General features: G+C 35.1%; 2 protein-coding genes across 2 annotated transcripts; one reads left to right on the top strand and one right to left on the bottom strand.

Moving 5' to 3' along the window:
- The first annotated feature begins 3316 nt into the window (after positions 1-3316).
- On the top strand, positions 3317-4219 carry LOC141674984 (F-box/kelch-repeat protein At3g06240-like). The gene has a single exon (XM_074481688.1). The coding sequence runs from the start codon at positions 3317-3319 to the stop codon at positions 4217-4219; it is 903 nt and encodes a 300-aa protein (XP_074337789.1).
- Positions 4220-6566: 2347 nt separating this feature from the next.
- LOC141671710 (uncharacterized) lies at positions 6567-10999 on the bottom strand. The gene is made up of 6 exons (XM_074478026.1): positions 10346-10999; positions 10025-10300; positions 8503-8970; positions 7964-8341; positions 7817-7884; positions 6567-7042 (listed from the first exon to the last, which is right to left on the bottom strand). The coding sequence occupies exons 1-6, from the start codon at positions 10787-10789 to the stop codon at positions 6841-6843; spliced, it is 1836 nt and encodes a 611-aa protein (XP_074334127.1). The 5' UTR covers positions 10790-10999; the 3' UTR covers positions 6567-6840.
- Between the last annotated feature and the right edge of the window lie 1657 nt (positions 11000-12656).

Below are 12656 nucleotides of genomic sequence, written 5' to 3'. Positions count from 1 at the left end.
GCAGACTTAAATTCTCAACTTCTGCCTATCAACTACAAGACAGGTTCTACGCTTACTCCTAAACCAACAATCTATTGCGTTGGTTACAATGAAGTGCTAGAGTGCATAATGGTTTCCTACTGACAATTGGGCATCTCGTCGAGGTAGGCCTATGGCGCGTAACAGAGCCCTTAGTAGCATATTGTTTAAGGAGACTGCAATGCTGACAATGCAGGATTCAACTCTTACTCAATTACTTACTGAATGTTACTTGTTTTATCACCCAACTTTTTGTTTCTGGGACAAGTCCAGGTATGCTAGTTCGTTAGTATAAGCACACTTGTTACAAAGAGTTTTGCCCCTTTATTTGGGCCAGATGTAGTTGGCCATAAATTGAGTCGAGCTAGCACAAAAATTCAATTTGCTCTCTGTTCTTTGGAATTGCAAGTGCTCTGAAGCTGTATAGTGGAAAGCTTTATTTGATATGATGTTCTCTGCTATAAAGATTTGACAAGTTACAAAAATTGTTGGTAACTTTAGCTTATATATCCAAAGGAATTCTCTCTTCTATAACATTAGCTTTTAGCTAGGGATTCTAAAAATTCGTTTATATTTGCAATCCACTTCCTCGTGTATATAAGAACTATTTTGTATCCTCAACTTCATCAGTTTTCTGTTTTCATCTGTTGAATGTCCAATTGTAATCAGAGTTGCATCTTTGCATTTAGCAAAGCTCCTAAGAAGCTGCTTTTAAAAATTTAAGGTCCTTGTCATGCGACAATGACAGTGTTGTTCACAGGTCGACTGCAATTCATTAGGCAAGTACAATGCAGTTGTCTACATAGTTTGACAATAAACAGTTTGATTGACCTCTTTATGGTTCTGATTCACATGATTAACTGTCTTCTTCATGGACGTGCTGATTAATAGAAATGTCATGTTGTGGTTTTGCTTATGGTTCTACTTAATAAGGTTCATCACATGTCATCATTTTGACATGTTTGTAGGTTCTGTTTAGCCGTTAGTGACAACTGGAACGAATTCTGTCAAGACAATCACAAAGAAAGAGAAATGTAGACGGACTGAAATTCCCTGATGAACCTGACGGAAAGTTCATTTTGTTCTCCAAATATCTTTTAGGTAGGTGTAGCAAGAAATTTTTCTTATATAGTACTCCCTTTTAATTGTCAAGCTATCATCACTCTATTTACTGTATTAAACTTGGGTCATTCCACGCATATATGAATTGTTTATTATTTCAAAATTGAGCTAAGAAAATTAGCACATGCTCCAAATTCCATTGTTATATATAATAATCTATACTAATGATACATAATTGTTAAAAATAATTGAGTCAAAATTCAGCTATTATATAAAACATGATATTTTAGCTAAAAGTTCGGTATTATTGATCATTAGAGACCTTTAACTAAAAATTTCATACTAAACATAAAATTTCATAAGTACAAAATTTAGCTAAAAATATTATAGTAAACATAAAATTTTTGGAGAATTGGTACAAAATTTATCATTCTAACCTGCAAAACCCTTGTTTATAATTTTGGCCTCAACTATTCAAAACTGCAATTTTATTAAACTTTAATGCAACAGCCTCCTCATGGCCTTCTGATCGAGTGTCTGAAGATAAACTTGTCGAAAGAGAACAAGATGCCATTCACTTGCCTGAAGAAATCTGGTCAGAAATACTCAAAAGACTTGCCTGAAGAAATGATGGTATTATCTCCTAAAGACTCCTATGTTTATCATTCTGCACTCCAATTATCAAAATATGACAGCCCATATTAATCCTAAATATTTACTTTTCCATAATACTAATACCCATTTATTAACTGTATGTTCTGATGATGTACAATTTTAAGAACACTGTACACTTGAATATCTCTCCTTGGCGGTACTTGACTTTAATAATCATGAATAGTTTAATTCTTTGAAGGATTCGGTATCATAATTGGTTGTATCGGTAGTGATCAGTCTGTTTTTGTTATTGGTACGGCATTTTGGGTTGCCTATGATTTTGCGGGGTCATATTAATTAGTTATGTACTTCAATAACAGGACTAATACACCTGGAAAAATTAATGCGCCCTATCTTGATTATGAATCGGGAATGTCAGTTGTTATCCGTCAGTTTGGTCAATCCATTGATTATACTTTGTTGAAGACGATGACCCTCATCATTTGAAAAAAGATGAGTGTTGCCATCTTAGTTATAAATTTTATTTGGAGAGAAAGATGAGTGTCAGTGAAAATGTTTGGGCTGATGTCTTGAGCATAAGTAAAAATAGTGAACTAATTATAAAATTAGCCAAAATAAATAATATATGATCTTGATACACATTAATCATATGATTTCATTGATCATGCGATCGATTGATAGCTATGAATTCCAGCCTCATCTTACCATCTTCCCCTCGAATGACAGCCCTAGCACAAGCACCTAAACCCTCAGCCTCCATCCACATTCATTTTTAACATTTTATACAAATATTCATTTTTAACATTATATATTGTCGAAAAAAACATTATGCATTTTTGTGTATTTTCATTACTGGATTTATAAAACTATCTCAACACTGTAGTAACTAAGATTGTGTTTATATTAGATAATTTTATAAAAATATTTTTAAGTCACATTTAACAAATTATTTTGAAAATAAAGATTTTTCCTTAACAGATAGCTGCCTTAACCAATAATGTTCTTGTTTAATAACAATTAAAATAAGAAATTTTTAAAAATTAGTTCAAGGCGCATTGTACACATGAGTTGGGCCCGACAAGTTTGTAAGTGGGTCGACCAAAAGAGATTTTGCCAGAAAATACAAAGCCCAGTTTAAACTTATAGGTCGGCATTATTATTGTAGCACTCCTAGCCAATCAATTTACCCTATTTCTATTGCGAGCGGCAGAGCTACATAGAGATTAGTGGACGCAATTAAAATTGTCTGGCTCATCCACCGTCTCAGAAGATGAGCTTGTCAAAACATAAGAACGTGCCCTCCTACGACTTTCCCGAAGAAATCTTGTGTGAAGTATTTAAAAGACTTCCTGTTAAGTATGTCTTACGTTGCGGAGCTGTTCAAAAATCGTGGTATTCTCTCATAAAAACTCCTTTGTTCATTTCTCACTACTGCAATTATCGGAAACTGACGCGCCATATTGATCCTAATTATCTACTTTTTCATAATCTTGATAACAATTCATTTGCTGTACGTTCTGACAATAAACAATGTCAAGAATATTGCATATTTAGTTATCCACTTGGCTTGCCCGCTAGTTCATGGTATGTACACTCAAATGGTTTAATTTGTGTGTCTACTATGTTTGATGAGGAATTTGACTATAATCGCAGCATTTATATCTGGAATCCTCTTGTTCAAAAATTTAAGACTGTCCCGGAGTCGCCCCTTTATACATTAACATTTATGAAGGCTACCTGGAATGCTTTAGCTTTTGGGTTTTTACCGGAAATTAATGACTATGTCGTGGTACATATTATCAAATTTAGTTCGTCCTCTGAATCTCTCTCGTTTAACAGTTCGGATCCTAGCTCACCTGTGAAGTGTGAACATTACCCGCACTCAGTCATCATTGGTGTTTATAGTTTAAACACTAACTCATGGAGGAAAATATGCCAAGATAAAGGTTTTGTTAATCTTATTTGTTCTAGTGAATCAGTGTTTGTTAATGGTACTGCATACTGGGCAGGGATTGACTCGTCATTTCAATCGGTTATGTGCTTTGATACCAATACAAATATATTGCGGAAAATCAGGGTGCATAATTTATTTCCCGATCTTGATGTTATGGAGTATCTTATCATTCCATTTGGTGAATCTATTGCTTACTGTATTGAGGGTAATGAGAACAATTCAGAGGAGGATGAGGAGGACTATTGGTCTCCTCATTTGCACATTTGGCTCCTGAAAGACAGTGTGACAGGTGAGGACAATAAGATAGGTGAATTCTTTTGGGAGATGAGAGTTAGTCTAGATCAATATGTATGGGCCCAAGTCTTGGGTACAAGGAACAATGGTGATCCAATACTAGCAAAATCAAACAGTTTGATTGCATATGATCTTGATACTCAAGAACCATATGATTTTGTTGAATCATATGATCGTTTGACTCCTTCCTGTTACAAGGAGGACTCTGTATCACCCTTCTTCATTCGTCCCTTTGCGGAAACTCTAGTTTTGCTAGATATTGATAGAAATAATTGAACATGTTAAGTTGGAGCCCTGTTACTGCAATAGGAACTTGCTAGAGTTCTTCAACTCTTCATTTTCTACGAAGATGTGGATGTGATTATTTGTGCACCAGAAGTGGTAGTGGACCATGAACATGGGAAGAAGTCGACATCTGATTGCTTGTGAGATCAGGTATTGTTACTGAATATGCTGAAAAGGATGAGATGAAGCTTACGAATCTTGGATCGAGTGGATTCTAGTTTTTTTGTATAAATTCCATCATTGTAAGTTGTGCTATGGCTGTGAGACTATCTTGTTTGCTAATATTGACAATTGGGACAAAGTTATACACAATCTAAACTGAAAAATTATGTTGGTTTTTTTTTCTAAGTTTGAGCATTGCCTTTTCATGTTATTTATGTTGGGAGTAGTATAGTCAATGAAGGTCAGTATACGTGTGTTTAGATTGTCTTCGTGCAGAATGTTTAGATCTGTGTGATTGAGAAAGATACAAGTGTGAACCGATATGGGGGTTCGAAATAGCTGGATGATGCTCACTATGGTCCTATAGAGTTCCTTTATCTTTGTTTCTTCTTTTTTTCTGTATCTAGTGGGATGTTAATCTGGGATTCATTAATTTAAGAGATCGATATCTTATTCTTCAAATTCGGTGAGTCAACTTGAGCAAAGTCGGCTCAGAAAGTGTGAAACTTATTTGAAGATTCGATCTTGAATTCTTGTATACAGGTATGAGTTGTTACAAAGCAAGTTCAGAAGATCACAATGGAAGCACATCAGATGTGATAGTGCTGCTCTTTTTAGTGTCTCAGACAAGATAGGATGGGGCATGATTGTTCGTGATAGTGCAAGTACTTTTCTCTGTTTTCCCGAGTTTAAATTTATAAGAGAAACAACTACAAGGCTTGCTGCTTCGACTTCCTTTCTCTATTAAGCCCGAGTGACTTATCACTGAAAAGAGTTGAAATAACGCATAAGAGTTGTAATGATTCCCAGTTTTTTATGCAGTTCACTGCAGCTTGAGTACATGACCACTAAAACAGTCCCCATAGTACTTGCACTTGGACCTCTGAACACCATAGGAAGCCACTCTGCTGAGTACTCTCACTCCAATATTCACTAACAGCGAACTCCAGCTGCGTAGTTGTATCAGAAGCGCAAAGTCCTTTAACAGATCCAGAAACTTTATTTTAAATGGCATGAAAAGAAATTGTCCTAAACTCTTTTAAACTCGTAAAGTTTACCTGAGGGCCTTAGGAGCATCAAGTCCTCAATGAGATTCTGATTTATTTTTTTCTATATGAAAGGGGTTCTAATGTTACAAAATGAAGAGTATAGGGGTGTGATTTCATCATCATAAAGATGAGGGCACAAGAGGTTATTGAAGAAAAGGTAAAGGGCATAAACATGAATTTGACAGTTGCTACATTTAAATACTATTCTTTTTTCTTCATCAACATGAATTGGACATTTACTGCATTAAGCTACTATTTAAGGTTTGGTACACGAAAACACGAAAGTACACGGAACATTTGTACACGACATGAAATATTGCGAGGTCTACTTGCATGAGCTTTACTTCAAGAGAGACTTATTGAAAAGGGTTAGCTTTTGGGATTTTTACCAGAAGTTAATGATTATGTCGTGGTACATATTGTTAAACCTTGGTTGACCTGTAGATCTATGGCTAACCGCCACTCTATGGCTAACCGCCACTCTATGGCTAACCTTCGTCATGATTTTGCTGATTCATGCGGATTCCTGTTTCCTATTAACTTAGCAATATCCCACGATACGGATTTGCTAGAGTCCTTAAGCTCTTGATTCCATGACGAAGATGTTGAAGAGGAGGATGATACTAGTTTTGCTAGGGGAAGCTCCGAAGATGTACCCAACACCTCTTGGTGTAGCGGTCCCTCCTCCCTTGCCCGCTTTATGAAATGTCGAGGGTTTAAACATTGTCAAAGATAAGGGTGTTGGTGGGTGTGTTTAACTTGGAAAGAAAAAGACACAGGGGAAGGTGTAATTTTTAAAATTAAATGCTTCATATCACTTTTGAAGGTTTCTGCTGATCACTTTTAAAACTTGGCACCTGCTTCCAGGTTTTTTCTTATTGTTTGAGACATATTATCTTGTCGTTTAAAAACAAGCCTGTGACTCTGTATAGTATATCTCTAATATATTTGTGCAGAAGAAAAAAGTACGAGTCAAAATGGTTCACAATGAGACAGTGTACTGACTTGGAAATTTGATTACCACGAGTTGAATCTTATGGTTATCACTCAATTCTATAAATTTGATCCCCCTTTGTCAATATAAACATTCTAGATGTCAGGCAAAAAACCTATATATGCTTATAAAATAAACTTCAATCTAGTATAAAATTTATATTGCATATGAGCATATCCATAGATACCACAACTTTAAAAAAACTAGAAGTTCAGGGTCTAGGATAAGAAGACTGTTATTTACAAAAAGGCAGAGGAAACTACAGCCAAACGGCAATGATCGTATGCAAGAATCGGTAAATTTCCCCAAGGCATGCATTACACGGTCTGTGCCAAATCAGTAGAGGTTTGAGGAAACTACAACCCTAATGATTGTATGTAAATGATCACTAAACTCGATAAACAGCACTAAGAAGACATGCATGACATTGCTCTTCTAAAATCCAAGGAATTTAGTGCTGAATCAGGCAAGTGCTTTCCGTTGGGCAACCATAGTCCACCCTGATTGGGAATCAGACCATGTGGTTGACTACTCTTTGATGCTTCACTGCTAGTATCTTCTTTCTTCTTCTTAACGAATTGAAAGAAGTCTGCAACTTGACGAGCATACCTACACAAAAGCCAGAACAAACTCATATAAATGAATTATAAGCTTCAAACATTGCACTCCATATGGTATCCAGACAAGTTCAAAATGAAATTCTCCCCTTCTCTGACATGGTATTGAGCAGAGATCAACTATAAACAATTTTTTAACAGTATAAATATCAGTAAATCTTTCAATCATGGCTTAGCCAATAGGGCTAAGAGATTTACTGCTTAAGCCACCTAATAGTGAAAGTTGAAAACCATACACAAAGCAATATCTTAAAAGAGCATGACCCACGAGACATCATTGGCCCCTGTACTCGATTTAACAAAAGCTTCAAGAGTTGCAACTTGGTAATCACAATAATCTAAGTCGACCTATGTGACCATGCCCTAGCTTACAGCGAGCATTTGTGTCTCAAGAGCCTATCGAAATCTAAGACCGGAAGTTTTTTAACCGGCTCTGGGAACAGTATAATTGCATAAAACTTGCATCTCTTCATACTTTTTCTAGTTACTTGCTTCTGGGAGGAGGTAAGATCTGGAAAAATAGTTAATTATAACTACAAAACCTTTCACCTAGTTCAAAGATATTATTATGCTTGCAAACACGTCTCCTTGCGATTCGAGTTCTTATGATATTAGCAGAACTTCGATATAGCAGACACATGTTAAGGGGAAAGTTAAAAAACGTATAGTAATCAAACTACTGCTGTTGGAAACTTGGAGTTTTAAGTAACACAAAAGGAAGCTAGCCCAATAAATTTGCTAAATTTAAAAGGGGAAGCTATCATACTGTCGTTTTGCCTCAATATCCTTGTTGAAATCAATGTTAGGCTCGCAGTCGAGAACCAAAGCAGGAACCTGCTCCAGATGAAGATTGTAAGAACCACGCAAGTAGTAGCAACAGGTATAGAAAGTAACACCGTAAACAAGAAAGGACCTGTTGAATGCTTGAATGCATATGTTCACCTCCTAAATAGAATACGCGATCTCTGATGTCTGGAGGCAAAGTATGATCGGCATGGAATGGTATCTTATTTACAGAAAATACACCATGATTTCCACTTTCTGATGGAAAAAGCCAGCTTTCATGTTTTTCATGTAAACCACGCAGATAATCAATGCTCACACCCCCTTCCTCAGCCCTCTTCCGTAGAAGCATTCTCTTATGACATGTATCAGGGCTTGCTCTTAGATAAATGAAGGCATCAGGAACGAGTCCAGGCAAAGATGACACAACTGGATCAAACCAAGAGTCGTATATGCTAATTTCCATTTCATTCATCCACTTTGCTTCATGAACAGCTCGTACAAACACCTTAAGGAAAACATAATTAGCCATGGTATGCTAATATTAGGTGCTTCGATATGCAAAAGAAATTGAACAGGTTAAGCATTTTCTAATTCCATTGCAAGTCAATAGCACCATTATACTTTGCATCATATAGACAATAAGATTATAGAGGTTATAATGCATACCATTCTATCACTAAAAACACTTCTTTCCATCAACCTGAGGGGCTTAATTCCGCCAGAGGACTCCTTCTCCTGCATTAGTCGTGTGACAAACACGTAATTCTGGAAGGTATACGCATACCTTTCAGGCTCAGCATAGAAAGCATCCAATATATTGAAGTGATCAGGTCCTACATCTTGCCACTTGTTGACAGGTTCTGGAACAATTTCAACAAGATCCTGTAGTTCAAGTGTTTCATTAGCTATTCTTTGCAGGAAAGTGGATTTCCCGACACTGATGTTCCCTTCAACACAGAAGGTAAGACGCTTCTTCTGGCTTGGCTTGACATCCAAACTGGAAGTATCATCCCTCAATTCTTCATCAACACTCTCTTTTATGTATGTAGTAATACTCTCAGCATGATTCTTGTGAATTATTCCAACTGAACCCTGTAAGAACTCGACCATCTTCTCACTGGATTTTCCAAAGAACTGCAAAAGCGTATGTTATTCACTGTTACAAAGTGTGACATGTTCAAATATGGAAGTAGTTAAACATTATTCATAACAGATTATGGAAAACAGGGGATACCAACTAAACTGCCTTGTTCGAATTGCAGTTTCCAACAAGTACAGCAGTTTAAAAATAAATATAATAAACATTATTATATGGTGGTCTAATGCCATGTTTCATATAGAAACCATTATTATTTGTTATTAAAAAACAATTTCACGAACTGGTGGAATAAGGCCAAGTATATGGTATTAAAGTTTGAAGACTCCTGTGTCAAGCAACAAAACAAGCGATCATATTCTTTGGCACTCCCGTAATAAAATATACCTCGGCTATACACTTATTTAGTTATTTCCGGCCTATTTACACATAATGAGAAACAGTGAATGGGATATGAAAATGCAGTGGTTCTATATCAGAATCCCAAAACTATCATAAAAATCAAATAAACAATAGCACATGCATAATTTAGCCTGATAGGCATTAAAAAAGACAGAGAGAAGCATTTTCCCCAACTGAAAGCACATATCGAGCTGGTCATCCGTTTCTCAGTACACAATTGAAGAATTTAAAATTTTGCTTACAAATTATGGTAACATGTACTGTGTATTATGTGAAATGTAATGGGCACTCAGGTCAATGACCATATAAACATATAACTTCTGCTGCTCATGCTCAAGCCCTTAAGAAGAGATCAGTAAGGAGTAGCACAAATAAGAATTCTCGGGCAGTATTTTGTCCTAAAGTGTTACATTTGTAGTTTTTAAATTGCCATTCCTTCTTTTTTTCTTTTTGTCATTGTATTAATAATTACTGATTACGCACATTGTATCCAATCTAAATTGACAATTAATATTTTTTGAAACTGACAGTGAATCACATAACCCTTTTTACATTGTAATTCAAAATAACAACATTCCCATATGCATCAAAATAACACAAATCAGATAATCCTCACAAAAAAACAAACAAAGAATTTGCAGAATTCATTATTAAGTAACTTTTAATCAACAAACGAACATTGTTACGAACCTTATCTTTATAAATCCGTTTAAGCTGTGCAACACCTCCAATCCCCTTCTCCACAAGCTTCTTCAAATTCCTCGGTCCAACTCCCGGAATCGCCAACAAATCCGGACTCTTGGCAATCAATCCAGCCACACCACCCTCATTACCCCTCTGCCTCCTATTCCACCTCCTCTTCTCCTCCAATTCCTTCTTAACCTCCCCCTCCACTTCCCCACTCTTCACCACACCCTTAAAAACCTCATATTTACCACCCTCCCCCTCCACATTCTTCACCGCACCCTCAAAACCCCCATCTTTACCACCCTCCCCATTCTTCACCGCAACCTCAAAAACCTCATCTTTACTACTAAAAACCTCATCTTGACCCGCAAAAACCTTATCTTTACCCCTAAAAACCTCATCTTTACCACCATCCACATTCTTCACCGCAACCTCAAAAACATCATCTTTACCACTAAAAACCTCATCTTGACCACTAAAAACCTCATCTTTACCACTAAAACCCTCAAAAACCTTATCTTTACGCCTAAAAACCCCGTCTTTCCCACTAAAAATCTTATCTTTACTCTCCGTAAAACCCCCCACAAATCTCAAACCACCCCTTCTCTCCTTCATCACATTCCAAGCCTTTAAAGGCACCAAACTCTCAAAATTACACCTACAAATCCCACAATTAGTCCTACCCACTTTCGGTTTTCGACAAATTAACCCATTCCCAGTAATCCCAGAGCCACCAGCAAGTGGCCTGAGGTGTAAAGTAGTGGACATACCCAAATCAGTGGAGTAATTGAAAAGATTGTTGTTAAACCCTAGAGAGAGAAATTGGGGATAATGTAAAACCCTAGTGAAATTGAAGTGAAATTAGGGTTTGTGTGGAGCAATTTAGGCATTATTATGATGGCCCAAGCATTTTACAGTTTTGTTTGTTTGTGAGGTAATTCTATGGAATTATTTGAAATGAAAAGGATAGATAAATGTGTGTGTAAATGTGGAGGGGAAAAGAGAAAGGGTTTTTGATAAATTGGAGAGGATCCGACCCGTTTAGATTAGACCCGGTAATTTTGGATACGAAATACTTACGCGGTTTGTTGTGTTTGTTTATTTACTACAAGCCTAGTAAATATGCAAAACAAAAGTACACGATCGAGATTTAGTATCATTTGTGTGTTTTTCCTTTAAGTAACGACACGATACGAAGTATAAGATATATATGAATATTATAATTAAATATTAATATTTATAATAAATATATGTATGTTTATAATAGATATATGCATATTTATTTTCTAAATAATTACTCATTTTTAATATGTATATAAATGTGATCTAAATATATATTTTTAATATATTTCATAAAAAGTTTTACCTAAAAATCTTATATATTTATTTATTTATTTTAATATTAATATTCAATTTTACACGAAAAACACGATACGAAACGACACGAAACGAAAATACATGAATCATAAACATGTCAATTTTGTATTTGAACTTCAAGTACACGAAAATATACGACACGAACGAATTACCAGATGTAATTTAGATCCATATGAATTTGGTTACTATTGTCTGGGGTGTTTATCAAATTACCCGCATTGTATCACATCATATCGCGAAAATGTAGTTTTAAATTTTTGTGATACAATTCAAATTTTTTACATACAGCATGGTGTGAATTGCAATTTGAGTGTTTGATAGCGGGATTTAAACCGCATCGCACAGTAATTTTATAAAATAATATTTATATAATATACATATATTAATATTATACTCTTTATAATATATTATAAGTTGAAGCTATTATTATATTATCAAATTACATGATTTGGTAGTTGTAACTTGTAACAAACTAGCTCATTTATAAGTATAATTATTAAAAATAAATACTATACCGTTATTATTAGTGCATTTGTGCTTTGATATAACAATTTAAGTTAGCATATATGTCAAATTTGTGCTTTAACAATTTTCAGTGATTCATTATATTTACCTTGTTCGATAACATTATAGTTATAGTAGTATAATAGTTTAATAAAACTTGTAGAACCGCAAATGAATATAGTCTGAGATGAATCGGGTTTAATTTTTTTTGAAAATGAGTCTAGCGGAGATAATCGAGTTAAAAAAATGTTCAAGTTCAGTTTATTTATGAACGAGCCGGACACGAATTTGTTCACGAACAACCGAGTTAAACTGAACTCGAACCGAATTAAGTTATCCATTAAGAGTTCGCATATATTTTTCAATCGATCAATCTTAAAGTCTAATTTATAATGTTAAAAATCGTATCGAGATCAAATATTAATCTTATCTTACATTTATATAAGCACACTCTCACTCTACACTTGTCTATTAATATATGTCTTATTTTTGAATGTTAAGTTATTAAATTTCTCAAACCTAAATTTATCAACGTTTTTTTTTTGTGAATTTCAATATTTTATATTAAGTGGTTGAATCGCAAACCGAACCGCAATAACCGCAAATTCGCAACCATAAATGATGCGATTAACCGCAATTGCAAATACGGTTGCGGTTGATTATTTTATAAAATCATTTTTCGCGGTTTGGTTCAACTTTTACTCCAAAATCGATCTAATCCGAACCATTTACACCCATACCTGGACTCCAATTT

This window comes from Apium graveolens, chromosome 7, assembly GCF_009905375.1.
Source record: "Apium graveolens cultivar Ventura chromosome 7, ASM990537v1, whole genome shotgun sequence".
NCBI classification, from domain to species: domain Eukaryota; kingdom Viridiplantae; phylum Streptophyta; class Magnoliopsida; order Apiales; family Apiaceae; genus Apium; species Apium graveolens.
The sequence above is the reverse complement of the archived record's forward strand: the minus strand, read 5'-3'. Positions and strand labels throughout refer to the sequence as shown.